Below are 20629 nucleotides of genomic sequence, written 5' to 3'. Positions count from 1 at the left end.
GTCCAGGGGTAACAGCTCTGTCTGAAGCCCTCCTACGTCACCTTCCCCTCACCTCTTTCTAAATGCTTCACCTCTACTGACTCGTTTTAAACGGTTTCCCCTCCCCAACCTCCTATAAACACTTTACCTCAGTTCACCTCCTGGTACGTCCCCATTAGAAGGAACACGGGCAGACGGAGAAGGACTCTCTCCCTGCCCACGGCCCCTCCTTCTCGATGTCGTCGTCCCCCCCCCCCCCGCATACATCACACTGAAACGCCGCCAGCCTCTGGATCGCTTTGCTTCGAGAGCTGATCTTTTTGTTATGCTTCAAATGGTCAATATAAACCTTGTTTTCTCACTGAAGAAAAGAGCCTCTCTGGGTGAACTCAGAGGACATCTCCCAGCCAGGAGCCTTCAGTGATCTTCACCGTTACTCCTTTCCATAATAATTTCTTTGGAGTTTGGGCAAATATCCTTCCCTCCTTTTTTTTTTATCATAAGGCCTTTCATATCATCGTACCAGGAGGACGTGGGAGTAATTGACTAATTAACTAACGAATATATCAAGCAGACAACGTTCAAACAACCACAGAACTAATGTGAGGAGCTGACCAGCACCCACACCGTGTCTGCTGACCACCACCCACACCCGGCCTGCTGGTTTCCGTCTCGCTCCTGAGGGTGCAGATGGACGTGCAAATACGTGTGTGTTCCGATGTGTGCATATGAAGCGTGTTCTGCCTCCAGTGTGTGCCGGTTTGTCATCTCTGCCGCTGGGACTCCCAGACGGCCGATACAGTCTACCTCTGGCTGCGGCTGAATTGCCGTGATTGCTACTCCGATGCCATTATGCGTAACACTGTCGAGAAAAAAGCACTTAGAAGCCACTCGTTAAAACACCAGTATGGAGAGGGGAGTCGGAGCCCCAGGAAATGAAAGCCATCATTCTTTCTGCTCGGTTGCATTCCAAATGAAAAACGATCGAAGATTGCGCTGGACTTGTTTCTCGTACTCTGGAACAACATGTTATTGTGTATGATGTATGATTCGCGGGGAAAGTACGTGCAATAGCTGTGGCACTTCTCACTGCTGCTAATGCTGAAGGAATAGGGTTCGTTTTTATTCTGCTGTGTGTGGGTGTGTGTTTGTGTGCGGTAAATATGTGTAGCGCCAAAGACAGCTTTCTCTTGTTGAGTGAAACATCTCCCACCACAGAGCCTCAAACTAACGGATCATTTCATCCACAAAGTTGGGCCGACAGCGTAACCCTGGGTTACCACAGTCTTCATCACCACTAATGGGGGTTCAGAGTTACTGGGGGGTTATGACCCCCCACAAGTGGTGATGAAGATTAGAGGGTTAGAGGGTTACCCCAGTCTTCATCACAACGAGTGGGGGGTCGGGGGGTCCCCATCAGCCCACCTACTCCCATCCCTCCATCAGCCTCTAGGGGACCCCGTTCCCTGCACCCCTAACTCTCCTCCCCCCACCACACTGAGGTGACCCCAACCGCTTAACCTCCACCTGCCTGTAGGTTACACACCGACCCTTCCCCCTCGGTCCCCTCGTCCTACCGACGCATTTAAACCGCGGGTCATAGGTCACCACACACACACACACACACATAGAGTCAAACACACACAGAACACACACACACGCACACACACACACACAGGCTGAGCGAAATATACATCTACAGAGACTGAGAGAAAGATGAATACACAGAGACTGAGAGGAAGACACACGCACACACAGAGAGAAAGAAACACACACAGACAGACACACACACAGACACACACACACACACACACACACACACTGAATCGCCTGGGTAAAAGCGTCCACAGTTCCCATCATTCTGCCCGTAATCTCGCCCGGCGTGGAGCTCTGTGAGGTCGTTCCCAGTCCGCCTCTCTTAACGGCCGTACTCAGGACTGGAGCATCAGAGACATTAGATTGTCTGAAAGCTCCTCTTTAATGACCCCCCCCCCCCCCCCTGCCTACCCCCCCCCCCCCCCCCCCATCCCACCTCTACCTCTGTGTTTAGAGGAGCTCATGGGCTGATCCCCAGAGATGGTGTCTGAGCCGCGGCGAGAGGAGAGCTCAGTAGAGGAGATGGAGACTCCACTAGGAATACAGATACAGAGAAAGATGAATCTGTTGTTGTTGTTGTTGTTGAACCAAGTAAACCGTGTCCCCAGAATGACCGGGGAGGCGATCATCAACAGCCAATCAGAACCCCAAAAAGAAGACCTGACAACCCCCCCACCCCCACCCACCCCCCTCATACATTAACCTGATGGGACAACAGAAGGTGTCCTCCAGCCCTACGGGGGGGGGCTGCAGACTGCAGTCCCCTTCTAATGGGCCAGAGCACCTCCAGCCATCGACTGCAATCGACCCTCGGACCCTCGGTTTATTGCACCTTTGCACCCAAACCCGTCGAGAACATCAATATCCACCACGCCACCCCCCCCCCCCCCCCCCCACCCTCCCTGCTCCTCTCTACACCCGCCTTTCAGCCCCGCAGAACCTCCTCGGTCCTTTGACCCCCACGTACCCATCTTGGGACCCATCTTGGGGCCCGGGGTCGACAACGTACACAGCAGCCTTGGAAGCCGGCGTTGGGGTTTCTGCTCCAGCGAAGGTCTAAATTCTGGGCCGAGCCTCAGCAAACCTTCGATTCCAGGTCACATGCAAGTTTGATGAAGGGCTTTTTTAATGGGTTTCTCTAAGAGTCTGACACGGCTCGGGTCCCGGATAACCCGACGGCGCTCGTTTTATCCCTCCGCGGAACGTGTGCACAACAAAGTTCAAGTTCTAGCCGCGCAGGCTTGTTAAATAATGTGCTCTGGAGTCGAAAGTTCCCTTCAGTTCCAATTACCAGTCAAGCTGCGTTTTCGACATTTCAGCAGAGCCTCCTCCACGCCCGCAGTGTATTCTCCTCCAGCTTTAAAGCGTTTCACATCAAGCTGAAGCCCGGAGGTGCCGCAGCTAATCTTTCAAAAGCACCCCACTCCCCTTCCTCCAGAGCTGTGTACGCACCCCGCATGTGTCCTCAGAGCCACCTTATCGTTTAGCTCGCTGGTTCTCGGCAGTCTGGCCCCGGGCCCCGCATGTCATCAGTCATTACGTTACCACCCAGAGAGAAGTACAGTATTTATGCACCAATCCTGAAGTGAACAACACGCCTTCATGTGCCGTTAAACTCAACAAACGAAAAGTTGCAACATTTCGGGGCTAAACCAATAAAATAGTAAGGCTGCGAAACATGAATAAACATTGGATATTTGTTGGTTTAAGGGTTTCTATCGTTTGCCGTCCGCTCTCTGTTTTAATGCCCAGGCGACTCACTGATGGTTGAGATCCCGGGTTGAGCAGACGGCTCCAGGCTCTCTGAGTGGTTCCGGCAAGGGTTCCACACAGCTGCCTCCCACCATCCAACTGGTAAAATATTCCCCTTAATGGCCACCCTGTCACCCCCATTGATCACTGTCTGATGGTTTCTTTGGTCTCCTTCATTCATTTTTTGAAGTGTTTCCCGGGAGGAGAGTGGTGTGTGACGGGGGGAGGTGTTGATGGAGGGGGATGTATGAAGGGCACACGGCCTCCTCAAGTTCTCTGAAGAGGCAGAGGCCATGTTCCCCTGTATGATGTGGAGTTGGACCCCTTTTGAAGTGACTTACAGCCCCTGCTGATGGCCAGGTAGGGAGCCGCTGAAGTCTCTCCACCAAGCAAAAAATTCTTCTTTATCCACATAAACCATATGAGTGTTGGTGGTGGTGGTGGTGGTGGTGGTGGTGGTGGTGGTGGTGGTGGTGTGGTGTGGTTCAGTGGGTTGGTGGTGGTGGTGATGGTGTGGTTCAGTGGGTTGGTGGTGGTGGTGGTGGTGGTGGTGGTGGTGTGGTTCAGTGTGTTGGTGGTGCCATGGTGGGGTTCAGTGTGATGGTGGCGGTGCTGATGGGTCTCGGTGTGATGGTGTTGCTGGTGGCCTTGCTGTTCATGGGATGCTGTCCCTCTGGCCCTATCGCCGTGACGCCTGGCTGCTCCCAGCCAACACCACCAGCCCCACCGCCACACTCACCACCCCCGCCCTCCTCCTCCTCCTCCTCCTCCACGTCCAGCCCTCTCAACCTTGGCCGGGAGCTCAGCCATCCTTCACTCCCGCGGCGGAGAGACCCCGTGTGGTGAGCGGGAACAAGTGAGATTCAGGGGGGAATAAAGAGATTGGGGATAAGTGGGAATGAAGAGATTCAGGGAGAGCTGCGAAAAATAAATAGTTCATGGGTCTGTGAGCAGATGAAAACATCAATGGGGGCCAATCTGGGGAGGAGAGGCTGTCTCGGTACCAGAAAGTGATTGTCCAATGATTCAAAGTCGTTTTGAATCTAGAAGGTTGAATATTATTCTGCAGATCTCCTGTGCTAAATGTTTCATGGATGGGCATCATACAACCCTCCCTTCTAATAGGGTCACTGGTTTGATCCCCGGCTCCTAGAGTGTCGAGGTGTCCCTGAGCGAGACACCTCGACACTGACTGCTCCCGACGAGCTGGCTGTCAGCTCGCATGGCTGACTCCGCCGTGAGTGTGTGTGTGAACCGTTGCAAGTCACTTTGGATAAAAGCGTCTGCTAAAATGCCCTGCATGTAAATGCAATGGAGCCGTGTCCTGTGAGAGACCTTCTGAGAGGTGAAGCTCTGATCTGAGACCAGCCTCATGTGTTCAGTCGTCACTTAACGAAGGCTTCAGGACGGAGCTGACGGGTGACTTTGAGGAACAGATCAGCTCTCTTCTTCTCTCTTCTTCTCTGTTCTTCAGACGGCAGACCCGGGCTGCGCCGTCTCCTTCGTTACTTTTTGATAAGTCTGTTCCTCTTGGGATCGCCGGGGAGGTCAAAGTCAAGTTTTAAACGTTGTAAATTATACGTTTTCACTTTAATGATGCAATTAGATTAGTGGGTAATTATTGGCTGATGAATGTGGCCCACTAATAGAGCTGGCTATTAGCTTCTGGTGATTTAAGCACCAGACTGCTGCAGTCTCAAGGTCCCTGGCTTTGAGGCGGACGTTTATTTCATGTGTCTGGAGCAAGGAAGGAAAGTCTGAAGTCACTCTTATTCTGATCGCCCGAAATCTGTGACATTCTGGGGGCCCTGTTCTGTTTGACCGTGTGTGTGTGTGTGTGTGTGTGTGTGTGTGTGTGTACAGCCTCATATTAGTGTGTATATGAGAGAGAGAGAGAGAGAGAGAGAGAGAGAGAGAGAGAGAGAGAGAGAGAGAGAGAGAGAGAGAGAGAGAGAGAGAGAGAGAGAGAGAGAGAGAGAGAGAGAGAGAGAGAGATAGAAGTTGGATCAGCCTTTTGTTTTCTGTGTGTTTACAGGTGAACTAAAAGTTAAAAAAATAATAATTAGCAATACTAGCGTGTTCATCAGTCATGTTGCTATGATTGCAGTCAGTGATAATGAGAACCATTGTCATTGTATTCTATTTGTAAAAGATGCATCGCTTAACCATATTTTCATGAAAGTAGTTTACCTACATGAAACAAACGACACCCTAGCTGTTGATAAAAACAGAACAGGATTTAACTCGTCATCACTGCCCCCCGCCCCACGTTATTCATGCCTGCTTAGCCCTGCTCTGAAGACCTTCTTGCCTTTATGTCGGCCCTTCAACCGTCTGAAGTTTAGTTCCCATCACCGCCAGCAGGGGTCACTGTTGAGCCGAGCTGCTCAGCCAACGTTCAGTTCATCTTCCCCTCAATCGTTTGTTTTTCCCTGCCTCCCTTCTCCTTTTTTTTCTCCGTCTACATTTTTGCATGACAAGACAAGAACAACGACTTGATTTAATATCTAGGCCAACTCCAAAATCGTCTAATCGCGGCAAAGGGAATATGTATTGACTTGAAAGTTGGAGTTGGCTTGTAAACTGCCAATTAGGGTCAGATTGGGGACCAATCAGGAAACCACGCAACGCCTCTGAATGATGGATGAGATAAGAGGCCTGCAGCCGAGTCAGCGAGACGCAAACAAACCCGTCAAATCCTCACAATAACAGGAAGACTGTAGGGGTTGGGGTTTGGGGCGGAACATGTGGTAATTGGAATAATATAATTGAACAATGTGGCTGTTCGCTGTTCTGAATCAGTTCGGTGTTGGGATTTTAAGGTCGCCAGAGAAATGTGAAAGGTTTTCTGAGGACCGGGCTGTCTGACGTCATCGCATAGCGATGGGAGGGCAGAGGTGGTTTATATTTTTGCAGGACCAATGTGGTTGTAAAAGGGCGAGGAATCTCATAAATCGTTGTAAAAAACCGTTGGTATTCATGTTAGTATTTTTTCTTTACACGGTAATAGTCATCAGAGGAGTAGGCAGCGACCCACGATCGCACACTCAAAACAAACTGTGGTTAGACTGGGATTGTGAATAAATGTGCTGGTTTGACAGCGAGAGAAAGCATCTAGCCAGCTCGTCCAAAAATAATGGTGAGGGTTATTAGCAGTTCTCATTGTATTGTATGAATACAATGACGAAACACATTACACCGCTCTGAGGGTTGACAGCTAAATCAGGAAATATATTCGCACCTTTCCACTGCAACAGTTGTTTTTTTATAAGTCATTATTACTGTAAATCAGTCTCACAGACGAGTTGCCAAGACGAGGATATGAGACGCCTCACGCAGACTGGAACACTGCGCTAAATAAAAGATGTGCAGGGTTCCTGCCTTCAGACACACTGAAACCACTCTGGAGGGGAGAGGAGTATGTTGTATTTGACGGCCATTTAACCATCACGGGGGGGGGGGGGGCGGGCATCAATAGAGGGGCCTCACATCCGGCCCCTGTGTGCAGAATATGGAAGAGGCTCCTGGGAGAGGCGGGTGTCTCTCAGCGGTGTGGGACAGAGCGGCCCGGGTTCTGAGCTGGGAGGGGGGTGAGATTGATTCCTTCAGCTGGAGACTCTCCTCAGTCTGGAGGAAACGAGTGGTGACGGCAGGCGGCGTGGAGGAATATTAGAATGGCTCGAGGTTTTGGGAGCCTCAGCTCCTCCATCTGTCTCTATCCATCTCTCTGTGTCTGTGTTTCTGTATCTCTCTGTGTCCCTCTCTGGCTCTATTTGTGTGTGTGTGTGTGTGTGTGTGTGTGTGTGTGTGTGTGTGTGTGTGTGTGTGTGTGTGTGTGTGTGTGTGTGTGTGTGTGTTTGTTTCTCTTTCTGTGTGTATGGGGGGGGGGGGTATGTTTGTGTCTCTCTTTCTCTGTTAGTCTGTTTGTGTGTGTCTTTCTCTCTCAGTCTGTGTGTGTGTGTTTTTTTCTCTCTGTGTGTGTGTGCGTGCGTGTGTGTGTGTGTGTCTTTCTCCCTCTGCCTAACATTGACTTTATTGCTGCGTGCTGGTGGATGTCCTCCATGTGTTGTGGACTCACGGTCAGCTGGCTGCAGGTGGGACTCCATCCCAGAACCTCCTCAGACTGCAACCCTTTTGATTGGTCCCCAGCTGAGAGACCCAGGGTGCTCCAAGTCCTCCACACTGGCATCGAACATAACGCTAGTATCCACATTTGAGTAAACCTAGCCCGCACATTTTTAGAGGCTGTCGATACAATGTGAGTAAAGGCAGAGCAGAATAATTAGCATAAAATTAAACCGATAGTATCCCTCTCTCCCCCTACTTAGTGGTGCGTTTACCCTTGTGATTGACAGGCGGACGTGCGGGCGGATGGCTCGGCGATTTCAAATGACACCTAAGATTACAGCTCTTAAATCGTAGTGATAGCCGCGTTAAGATATGTGGCCATAGTCACACATAATTCAAATATGAATCCGAGCAATTTACAACACCTGCCATAATATTTAAAGACAAATATGATCATAGTTATGGCTGAAAAGCACCGTTTATGAGGGACTGCTGCTTTTCGTTCATATTTACAGGCACACACGTTCACAGCTCAATTTATGCTCACCTCATTAAATAAACAAATACGGAATCAATTCAATAAACGCTAGCGTGGCTAAACTGGTTGAACAGGAAATTAAACATAAGAAGGAACACTAGAAATGGTGTATGTAGATGAAGGTTTGGGAAGGTAAGCCCTTTTGGACTGCTGCGTGATGGCCAGGGAATAAACAGCAACACCTGAACTGATAGAAGACGCTCTGTGGCGGAGATGAAACACATTCAGAGAGATGAGAGGGGCAAGGACTTCACTGGGAGTATATCCAGGAGGGGGACCAACCGGAGCTACTCAGTCTGGAGATCTGTCCTTCTAGAGATCTGTCTGTCTGGAGATCTGTCTGTCTGTCTGGAGATCTGTCTGTCTGTCTGGAGATCTGTCTGTCTGGAGATCTGTCTGTCTGTCTGGAGATCTGTCTGTCTGGAGATCTGTCTGTCTGTCTGGAGATCTGTCTGTCTGGAGGTCTGTCTGTCTGGAGGTCTGTCTGTCTGGAGATCTGTCTGTCTGGAGATCTGTCTGTCTGTCTGGAGATCTGTCTGTCTGGAGATCTGTCTGTCTGTCTGGAGATCTGTCTGTCTGGAGATCTGTCCTTCTAGAGATCTGTCTGTCTGGAGATCTGTCTGTCTGGTGACCTGTCTGTCTGGAGACCTGTCTGTCTGGTTCTGGAGATCTCTCTTGAGATCTGTCTTTCTGGTGATGTGCCTTGAGATGCTGGGGTGTTTGTTGATGCGTTCTGTATTGTGTTGCATTATGCATGATGCATTCAGTAGAGAGAATCACCCCTAGACAAAATATGGAGGCCATCCCTGTATGGATGCATGTTAGGAAAGGGTAGGTGGTGGGTGGTTGGATGTGTGTGTGTGTGTGTGTGTGTGTGTGTGTGTGTGTGTGTGTGTGTGTGTGTGTGTGTGTGTGTGTGTGTGTGTGTGTGTGTGTGTGTGTGTGTGTGTGTGTGTGCGCACACTCACGTGTGTGCTTGGATAAACAAGGCTAAACCCATTCCCTCTCATACATCATGCAGGAAGACCAGATTACATGGAAATCAGAAGGAGGCGGCGTGTGGAGATGAGGTGCGATGGTCCGGGCGTCAGAGTGTGCGTGGCGTGGCGGAGGGGTGAGCGCTTGTGGTAGTCTATCAAACTGTCAGGCCGCTGATTGCACGCGGAGAACATCAGTGCTCCCCAGAGATGGAGATGCGTAAGCGGCCGTGTGTGACAGCCCTCCCAGCCGCTGGCTCCTCTCCTATGGGAGCCGGAGCAACATCTTTGCTGTTTGCTCGTCTGCTGCTGAACCTGCGCTGGGTGTCATCACCTTCCTCTCGTGCAATCTGTTTCTACTTTCACTTTCATTTTCGATGGCTGCGCTGCGAGGGCGAAGGCTCTCATTTTGGTTCCTGTGAGAACCATTCTGGTTCAAACGGTCCCCCTGGGATTGGCTTCCAGCGTTCTATGGGAGGCAGTTTGGTTTTCAAACGGTAAATTGTAAATGACTGCATTTATACCGCGCTTTTCTAACCAGTAGCCACTCAAAGCACATACACACACTGACGGTGTTGACAACCCCTCAAGATGACAGCCAGCTCATTAGGAGTAGTTAGGGTGAGACATCTTCAGCTAGGATAACCCAGGGATCGAACTGGAAACCTTCCGGTAAACTGCCAACACACTCTTTACATGCTGCCCACATGTAAAACTTTGTTTAGAAAGTATTACAAATAAATGTTATCTGTACACCTACAACTAACCAGAAGTCAAACATGCTGCAGCATGCATACATTTAAATGATTCAAATCAAATCTTGACCCATGCTTAGTAGTTGAGCTTTAGCCAAGTGGTTTCAAAACCAGGGATTCCGTTTTATTTTGCATTAACCCATTTTGGAAAATGGATAATATATTTTGAAGGCAAAGCATTTTGTGCGGTGAAGAAAGAGACACAGTGCAGGTTTAATAGCCCTTACCACTTAGTTAATTCTGTCCACAGCACCGCTGAGTGCTGGACCGAACCTACATGGAAGCAGGGCCGTTATCATCCACTCCACTGTGAAAGCCCCAAATATATCTCCATTCAGGGCAGAGGATCTGAGAGGTGGACTGAATGAAGTGCCAGATACCGTCCACACACTTCCCTTTATTTATCATTTAATAGACTGTTCCTGGAGCAGCATGCTGATAATATCTCCTCCTTCTTTCTTCTTGTGGGTTGAGAGCAGACTGATTCAAACTTTGTTTCCATGTCTCCACACAACAAGAAGCAGATTCATAATCATGTTTACTCGCCATCTCCAAAAGAGGAGATGGAGAGTACCTTTCACTGCTCTCTTCATTTGAGGAGACTGCACCTAAAGTGACTCACTAGGAAGCTCTAATTATCTTTTGTGTTTATGTTTACACTTATTACTGAAGTTGCAACCATATGTTTTTATTAGAATATCCACATAAAGATCAAGACATTGTTGTTTAAAGGAGCAGTGTGTATAATTGAGTGGCACTGAGCGAAATGGAATATAATAAGGGCTTAACAGTTTTTCTCAGTCGCTTTGGTACATTTCTGAGATCAGAATTGAATTTCTCAAAACTACCTGTTCAATCTCCACATCATTGTGTCGTTTGTGCACATCCAAAAAGCAGATTCTCCTTTCTTTGAACAAGTTGCAAATGCTTTGGTACATTCATGCAAATGATTATGTACAATTCTCTGCTCTTTCCTACATTATCAATTGCTTATGTCATGTTGATCAAAATGTATTGTAATGGGTCTCTATTGAATAGTCTCACCCCCACAACATTTAGGCATTAGTTCATTGCATAAGTCTTTACATGCAAAATGGTTGAACAAGTTGTCATAATATGTCAAGCATATTTCTATACATTTCCATTAGACTTTTTTTTCTAAATCTGTCCTGAATTGGTAAATTGCTACCAGGTGAATCTTGACTTTCTCTGAAGAAGGGAAATGTGTGAAGTGTTAGATCAACCAACGATCAACCAGTTTACTGGAATAGCTCAAAGGTGCATCTCCTGAACCATGAACTGGCAAGTATATATATAGCTGGAGCACAACACAATGTTACATTGTCTGAGAATTTGTGGCCCAACAGACAGGAACCTCAGGAGGTGTAGGATGATTGCGCTGTAATTCCTACAGCAATGCATGTACAGTTTACCCTAAGGAGATTTTCCTATGTCCATATTTCTAGCAATGACATGGTCTGTCAACAAATTACAGTACAAACAGTCAAAGCGTAAATGTGAATCTTGTCTAGTCTCTTGCAATCAATCTCCCACATACACTAAGGTGTAACTTACAATTTGCAATAATTGTCTTCAAAACTTTAGCCATGGTTTACATCAGAACATCCCTCCAGAGTACACTGTTATATTGACAACATGACTAAGCAATTTGACTGTCTTATCCGTACACAATGACACAAGGACTTGTCATTTTGATGGCACTGACATGTTCATTAGATATTTACTTTTGAGAAACGAACTAGGGATTTTGAGAGACTTGCTTTTGCATGAAATCCATGGTGTTTTGCTATTTGTACGAATAGTTTTGAGAAATGCACTTACTGTTTTGCAAATTTCAATTCTGATCGGAGAAATGTACTACAGCGACTGAGAAAAACTGTAATTAGTGTATAGAACAATTTATAAATCATGGAACCTCATCACATGACACTTGTGGTGAGGGAGGGGGGGCAATTTGCAAACCCTCCACATTGCCCCTTTAAGCCACCAAACCCTCCACACTGCCCCTTGAAACTGGTCTGTCAGCACATATAGCGAGACATTTAATCTAAACAAATATACCCCGTAAGGGAACTGTAGTGCGGCGGTAACAGAGCAGGTTAGGTCTCGTGCTCGATAAGGCTTACAGGTATGTTGGGGAAGGTAGGCATCAAAGCCACCATTCTGTGGCTGGGTTTGACTGATGAAGACTGCAGTAGCACCCTATGGTGGCCCTGTTTCTCTCATACGAATGACTCACTCTGTGGTCGCAGCCAAACCCGACATGTTGTTGGCATCTTGTTTGGACGCCGCCGCGCATTTCTTGGCATCCTTGACTCCCCTGGCCAGTCGGGTCAACCAGACGGCCCCAAAAACAAATTAATCACCTCAGAATCCTTCTACTTAAAACACCTCCCATGTGGAGCCAATCGAGGAGTGAATGAGTCAAGTATGCGTTGTTGTGACTACAACTGCATGCCTGGACTCTCTTTATGGTTAACTGGCCAGCAGCCCATCACCCATTTAAAATGTTGTATGTATCTATGCATGTATGTCAATTATGACATTCATTGCGCACTCCTGACCATCCTTGGAAGGAGGGTCTTTTCTTTCCCCCTGGGGAGCAAGGGTCCGGGGGGAGAGGGTCATAAATATACACGGCCTGTCAAGCCCTTTGAGACTCTACCTGTGATTAAGGGCTAATAAAATTGAATTGAAATTGTCAACGTAAAAATTGTTGCCGTCCAGACCTCCCCACAACGATGGGCCTCATCCCTATGGCAACGGTCCACAGTTCCTCCCTCCAGCTTGCGCTCAGAACCAGGAGAGGTACCGCGGCTCATGGCACGGACTTCATTGTGCACAGCTGCTAGAACGGCACTGATGGGAAGTGGCAGCCGTCATCGCACCCCGCTGGCCCAGTTGTGACCGGCGGTAATTACGCGGCAGCGAGCCGTCGCCGCCATTATGTCACGGAGAGCGTGGCATGGCGAGGTCGCCACCGCCCCCGTGGGTTCCACCACAGGAGTCTGAGTTCTCTGAAGCCACCGCGGCTCGCGGTGGCTTCAGAGAACTCAGACTCCTCTGGTGGAACCCACAGAGATGGTAGAGAGGATGGAGGTGTCCCCCCTGGATCTATGGGAGGCATGTGTCTCAGGAGGTAGAGCGGGTTTGGCTGGTAACAAGAAGGTCGCTAGTTCGATTCCCTGTCTCCTCCCAGGGTTCCCTGAGCAAGACACCGGACCTCACCCTCAATGCTCCTGACTAGCTGGCTGTCGCCTTGAATGGTTGACACCGCCGTCGGTGCGTGAGTGCGTGCACGAATAGGTAGATGTAAGGAAATATTGTAAAGCGTGCCGCATTGAGTTAGAAAAGCGACTGGTTAGAAAAGCGCTGTATAAATGCAGTCCATTTACCATAATAAAATTACCGACATTATAACTGTTCAAAGTGATTTTAAGTACCGGTGTACTTTTTTGTGATGCACACAAAAAGAAAATTGAACCCAGTCCACCCGAGTCTCTCCAGTGCACGTCTTATTGACGTGCTGATCTCCTCCTCCTCCTCCTGGTGTGTTTGGCTGAGCTCAGAGCATTCCCCTTCTTGTTAAAACAGTCCCCCCCCCCCCCCCCCCCTCGCAATGTGCCGACGCAGAACCCTTTCTGCAAGACTCCTTCTACCGGAATGCAGGAACGCGCTTCTGCGGGGAGGAGGGATGACGCGGTCTGCGTGCGGTCAGCGTTTCTCAGCCAAGGTAAACACGTGTTAATGAGCCAGAGGTCAACCGTCAACTCATTACTTCGTCGATATTGTTCCTATTATCCACCCGAGTTCAGACGTCTGTCTGAACTAACCGGGAAATACCCGATTAATTGAGAAAGTGATTAAAATAAATTAGACTGAAAAACGTCATTGATGGCAATAATCCATAAAAGACAATTAACAAGTCCTAAAAGTATTTTCAACACTGTATAATGCGCAATAGAGTTGAGGTCGGAGACTCGTAGTGGCAGAAAACTGTAAGTTAACATAACTTTATCAGAGAGTTCCGAGGCTCGACTTCTGCTGCAAGAGGGATTCTCAATCCTTCTGCTGCACAAAGTTCCAAGATGAGAACAACAAGGCTAGCTAACCCACAGTAGGCCTGTCGTGTGTTTAAAAATTCTTAGTTCTCCAGCAGGCCGACAGCAGCAAATTAGGACACATGCGTTAGTCTGGTGGTGAGAATCCGCTCCTCTCCAGTGGAAACACACAGCTCGGAGCGCTTCTCTTTTTTCACGTGGAAAGCTGGATTGGGAAAAGCTCTCGTCTCCTCCAGCCTTCACATCCGGGTCAGTCGACCGTTCTGGAGCTGAGCTGAGCAGCAGACCTCCACAGCCCGGTCCAGCCGCCGTGTGTCCGGGCTGACATGGATCCACCCACCGGAGGAGGAGACGCACCGCGACAACACTGAGACCCTGAATGGAAGACTTCGTGTGATTTTGCTTTATTCTTCCCGTGCTTCAGCCATGTCCAAAAGCCTGAAGAAGAAGAGCCACTGGACCAACAAAGTCCACGAGAGTGTCCTGAGCAGGACCAGGGAGGGGGAGCTGAGGTTCGAGCTGAGGGGGGGCGCGGAGCTCGGCCAGTTCCCCGTCCTGGGAGGAGAGGGGACCGGCGGGACCCGGGGTGAGCTCCTGCTGGAGGTCAACGACACCCCTGTTGTCGGGCTCACCACCCGGGACGTCCAAGCCGTGGTCCGGCACTGCAAGGACCCCGTCCGGCTGAAGTGCGTGAAGCAAGGTAGGATGAACGCGTGGATTCACGCACGCATTGTGTTCTTTAGTGGTTTCAGGCACGCATTGTGTCCTTTGTGACAACATCGACCGACGAGTTTACTGCGATTGAAATCAGATTTTGCGTATTGCGTTTGAACTTTCGTGTTGAGTTATATCATTGTTGCACGATAACGATGGTTGATGTGGTTGTGTTGTCATGTTGTCATTGTTGTCTAGTTCTAAGGTCTACGTTCCTGCTGCTTCTCTGTCTGGAGATGCTGCTGTTGGTGAATGTTAGTATCAGTCAGATGATGGTGGATATTCATCCTGCTGATGTCGGTGACGGTAGTTTCAGTCAGATGATGGTTGATGTTCATCGTGGAGGAAGTTGGAGAGGGGCTGTCACTCTATGGGGGGGGGGGGGGGGGGGGGGGGGGGGTGGTGGATATTTCTGCTAGAACTTTACGAGGGGATTTCTATCAACATGGAAACACAGTGTTTTAACGAAACGATCGATTGGCACCGAGGTGATCGATTCATGTTTTCAATTAACGTCATTTATCAATTTATTTGCAGAATTTCAAATATGTGATTGTTCGTTTGGACCACTTCTTGTGTCATGAGTCCATAGTTAAAGGAAATGAACAGATGAAACAGCCTTACATCCAATAGCAAGTATGCACATGAGAATCTATCCACATGGTTTATTGAGTAGGCTAGATGACTTCATTCACCAGTTATGGACTAGACATCATCTCCTCCCCAGAACATAGAGCGAATACATGAGACGGGCAAGCCTTTGATTCAAATATATTCAAAAAAATATAACTATATTTCTATTTATTGAAATATGCTCATCTTGTTTAATCTTTAAAATATTAAGATGTCCCTGAAAAGAACGAGAGATGCATCTTATTTACTCTAGCTTTTAGAAACGATTTGAGTTGAGTTATTCAGCACACACACACACACACACACACACACACACACACACACACACACACACACACACACACACAGTTTATTTTTCAAAAGAGTTTACTTAGAGATTAGGTTGGCCTATTTTAATATTCCGATTTATGCACTAGAAAGAGTGCTGCTCACCCGTGTTCTCACACACATCTCCTAAAATAACTCTGGGGACGTTTTGAGAGCGTAAAGTGAGCCCCATCAGGCAGAGCAGCGTGGGCCGACTGATCCGCGTGAAGCTTCCCTCCACAGCCGCTGAAGTCCTGCTTGTCAACGGCTGTAAATTTGCTCTGTGGGTTTGGGACATATTTTGCTGGCTTTTGATTGGCTGAGCTAATGGCATTGAACGCATACATTAGAGTGCACCCTGGGAGAGAGATCCGCGGGGAATCTCGTTTTAGATGGAAAACCGCAAATACCCATAAGGAGCTTTGGCTCAGGGTGTGTGTTTGTGTGTGTGTGTGTGTGTGTGTGTGTGTGGGGGGGGGGGGGGTGCTGTACAGAGGATTTGTAAAGAGAAAAAGAGTGGTATCATTTTTCCTCCCGTGAACCTCTGTTATCGTGAATTGGTGACAGTGATCCTGATGTTGGTGTCTCTTGGCAGGACGCCTGAAGTGATCCACAGATCTGAATCTGTAAGACACTCTGCGCTTCTGCTCTTGTGAGTCAAAGTATTTCAGAGGTTTGGTGAAGAGATACGAAACTGTGAAGAAATCTTCAACACAAACTTGCTGGGTTATCTCTCGCCTGAGATGCCTTAGCCAAGGATTTGGTGAACAAAGTGTTTTCAGTTGATGTATTTGGACACAAAAGCATGTTTATTTATTATGTGTTTTAGTAAAGATGTGAGCAGACAGAGCTGTGTGTGTGTGTGTGTGTGTGTGTGTGTGTGTGTGTGTGTGTGTGTGTGTGTGTGTGTGTGTGTGTGTGTGTGTGTGTGTGTGTGTGTGTGTGTGTGTGTGTGTGTGCAATAAACTGTATTGCACTGTATTTTAAAGTTGTATTGCAAATGTAAAATGCACTGTATTGATCTCCAAGGGGTTTGGGGTTGAATAAAGTGCATTTTATAGTAAGTCATCCATGAGCAAGCTGCCCTGAGCTGGACCGGCCCCTTATGACATGCAGACCTGCTTCAAGGTCCGGACCACAGAATGACTGGGGCTGCACGAGGATCAGTTTCTTCTTCCACGTTGAAGGGCTTTAGGTACGGTCATAAGACTAATGAGTTATGAGTATAATCTGACAGAATGGGTCGATCCGTCCATCTCTGAGTGGGGCGACGCTCCGTGAGAAGACCTGTTTCCAGCTGACTGCGTCTGTCTCCGAGACTGCTCACTGCTGACCAATCAGGACATGTCTTCCCTGATTGGCTTGGGATTCCATGATCCTACCACTCGATCGCAGGTGCTGCGAAGGCGAGGGATACTAACGACGGGAGGGAGGAAGCAAAGGGAGGAATCAAAATCGGTCCCCTGCTCTTTTCTGCTCTCTCCCTTGTCCCTTCACAGCTCTCTGATCAGCAGCTTTAAATAATTAATCAATCCCCACAAGTATCACGAAACAGCTGCCTGATGTGGGATCTGTTGATCCGTGACGTCTGGAAGAATAAAGTTTCATGACCAATGAGTCTGGACGGTCCTCCGGTCTTACACTAGAGGAGGACTAGCCCGCGAGTCCATCCTGGTGTCCTGAGTTCACCTCCTGGCTCTGCAGGTCGGTCTGGACTTGATGCTGCTGAAAGCCATTTCCCAAATATCTAAATGCCTCAAACCTCGAATCCAATGTTCCGACTGACTTGTGTTATCTTTTACTAAGCAAAACATTGTTGCTCCAAACAGCACCGACGTGATGTTCAGCTGGCAGGGAGAGTTGAGAGCACTGCGGCAGATTCGATTGTTCAATTTTTTGAATTTCGACCAATCGATGGGTCGTAGACTCTCGGTCGAACTTCAGTCGGCCGAGATCTTCTTTGGTTGACTGCAGCCCTACTCGACTGAATAACGAAGTAAAGAAATACTTGTTTTTCTCAGATGAGAATGGATCTTTGCTTTACTTCCAACTGGATTTGGCCGAAGCTAAGAGACACTCTGATTGGCTGGATTGCATTGTACAACTCAAGGCGCCGACCGTATTTGGAAATCAATAGCTTCCTGTCGATGGCCAGACCGCCTGCCAATGTTCACTGAGATCCTGCAGATTCGAGCATCGAGATGTCTTAGGGAGCTAGGCCATATCTGTATGGTTCTGCTTGGAGAACAAGGAGGAAGATCCAGTCTGAACGAGACACTTAGACTCTCAGACTCTCAGAAGGGATGTTTTTTTTATAGGGTGTGTGTTGTACTGAGTTTGATCTGCTTTAGTTAGAACATGTATGCCTGAGAGATTTGTAGTACCATCAAACTTTTAATTATCTCTCTGACGCTTCTTTGCTAACTTCTGAGAAATTCAAATCAATGTTGGGTTTCTTTCCATATCGCCTGAGCTCGGCGTCCGGGCTAGTTATTATAATTATATTATAATATCAGCCTGTAATATTATAAAATGAGTTCCAGAGTAGAAGTATTGGATCAGGGTGGATTGCCAACAGCATCACGTCTGCCTTGTGCGACGTAATAATCGTACACCACATTCACGCACGCACACGCTGGTCACAAACACACAAGTATAATACAAGAAAATACCATCTTCTCTTTCAGTATGACGATGTTATTTAAGTTGACTTGAGATCCATTTCAGATCCAATTTCAACATTGTTCACTCACTCACTCACGCACACCAACAAAATGCACAGCGTTTATTTTCCAAAGGGTTTTACTTAAAGATTAGGTTGTCCTATTTAGGTATTCCAATTTCTGCAGCAGAGAGCGAGCTCCCGTCCCCCCGGATTACAGATTGTGTACGCTTGTCATCAGAAGCCCTGACGGACAGCCCGCAGTGAGACCGCGGGAAGGTTCCACACGCCCGTCTCTCTTGTTTTTTTTTTTTATTTATTGCCCGTGGAGGAGGGTGGGGGGGGGAATGATCTCAAAGCTTTTGTAAGTCCTGTTTTGCAGAATCTATTGGTTTGACCTGGATCATCCGCTGAAGGGTAAACGGCTTTAACTACTTTATCTCCCTGCTCTCTCTTCTGTCTTTTTCCTGCTTACTTTTCAGTTTATTGTCTCTCATTCTCTCTTTTTCTGTATCTCTTATACACTCACTCTCTCACACACACACACACACACACAGCCTAACTAGCTACAGTGAGTGCCTCGTGGTGTTAGTTTGGTTCGGGTTCCTGGTCTGATTCCAGCAGAGGAGCTGAACCTCGCCATGGAACACTCAGTGCTTAACATTCTGTTCAGTCCGTTACTACGGTGCACAGGCCCGCCCGGCCTCTCCGTCTGGCCCTCGGAGACCCAGGCGGCTACCGGCTAGGCACAGAACCGCTCCTCATGCCCGGAGGCACTTCTGACAGATTGGCAGGCGGGTGCATGTTGTTATCCAGGCTGGAGAAGCTGTTAGCAACAACAAGCTATGAAGGCTCGGTTATTAACCGAAGCATTGAGCTAAGTGCTGTACTGCAGAGACTGTGACTTACCTGGTTTATGTAACCTGCAGAGACTGACCTACCTGGTTTATGTAACCTGCAGAGACTGACCTACCTGGTTTATGTAACCTGCAGAGACGATCCTACCTGGTTTATGTAACCTGCAGAGACGATCCTACCTGGTTTATGTAACCTGCAGAGACTGACCTACCTGGCTAATGTAACCTGCAGAGACTAAACTATCTGGTTTATGTAACCTGCAGAGGTGTAACCTACCTGGTTTATGTAATTCATAAACTGACCTCCAACAGGTGGTTACAGTCTAAAGTCCCTCCCTCCCCTCTCTGGCAAAGAGTCCAACACCATCATCATCACCATCACATCATTGTCATCATCGTCATCAGCGCCTTTATGTTTAGTTCCATGACCAGGCGTGAGATGAAGACTCTGCCCCCTCGCATCAGCACCGGACCGGAGCGCTCCGCAGTGGGGGGGGGGGGGGGGGGGGGGGGGGGGGGGTGTGTGAGTCTCCCAGTGAACCGCACAGCTCCTGGCACAGAACAAAACGTGTAGGCTGGGGAGTTATTAATACATACGAGAACTTCAGCTCCTCAGCGGGCAGCGGTGGCAGCGTCTGTTTGGGGCGCCAACGAGAGGAGCCGAACACAAACAGGACTCATGAAGAATCCGTAAACACCAGTAATGGTACAATGGTACAACTGTTCTTTTTAGTAATGAAGAGTTAATTTGACGGCGGTGGAGATAAGTGGTTGAGAATAAATAACCCAAAGGGAGTGCGTGTGAAGACAGGCCGACAGACATGCACGCACGCACACACATCCGCAGACAAACACGCAGTCACACACATGCGCAGACAAAAAACATGAACACGGGCACAGACACGCGTACACAGACACACACGGATAAAGACATGGACAGATGCATGCACAATGCACATACACAAACATTCACACGAAAAAATGCACACATATATATATATATACATCTATCTATATATCTATGTATCCAAGCAGATATACACATATGAACACAGAGGCATACATACAGAGAAAAGATCAGGTACTGCGTATAGTTACTTTGATCATGAATATGGAGTGCCATTTGAGTCAATATCAAGTAAATAACTAAATATGGCTGAGGTAAATAAATATGGCTATGAAATAATCCTAAAATAAATTTGACGTTTTTCAGAAGGACTTTTACTTTGATTTATTTCAGGAGACTTTTATTGATTTAATGGCTCATTGATTTCATGATGATATATTTCCATCTGGTATATTCAATTCAGGGGGTGTGTTTACCTCAGACCAAAGCAACAGCACATCAGTGTTTCCCACACATTGACGAGACTATGGCGCCTCGCCATAGTCTAATTTCGGCCGCCATAGTCTCTGCGTGCACATGATTATTATTATTATTTATTTATTTTTGCTCAGACGAAGTTCGTGTCGCTCTCATTGGGATTGCATGAGAGAACGAAGTTCGGCTGTCTGCCTGCGACTGACAGCCGACTGACAGCCCCCCCCCCCCCCCCCCCCCCCCCCCGGACATGCATGCCCCCCCCCCCCCCCCCATAGTCTCCAAAATTTCTGTGGGAAACACTGCACATGAACGGCAATAACCCCGGAATTAAAGCTGCACTGAATATATGAGACCATGTTGATGATGAGGATGTGTTCTTTGTTGAA

At 48.1% G+C, this 20629-nt stretch overlaps 1 protein-coding gene across 1 annotated transcript in view; it reads left to right on the top strand.

Moving 5' to 3' along the window:
* The first annotated feature begins 13313 nt into the window (after window positions 1–13313).
* LOC132447778 (membrane-associated guanylate kinase, WW and PDZ domain-containing protein 2-like) overlaps window positions 13314–20629 on the top strand; it is a 120704-nt gene continuing 113388 nt past the window's right edge. Inside the window, 2 exon segments of the mRNA XM_060038736.1 lie at window positions 13314–13419; window positions 14172–14447. Coding sequence (XP_059894719.1) covers window positions 13350–13419; window positions 14172–14447 — 346 coding nt within the window. The 5' untranslated portion in view covers window positions 13314–13349.

The sequence above is a fragment of the Gadus macrocephalus genome, chromosome 19 (assembly GCF_031168955.1).
Source record: "Gadus macrocephalus chromosome 19, ASM3116895v1".
Lineage (NCBI taxonomy): Eukaryota > Metazoa > Chordata > Actinopteri > Gadiformes > Gadidae > Gadus > Gadus macrocephalus.
This window is presented reverse-complemented; position numbering and strand designations above follow the sequence as displayed.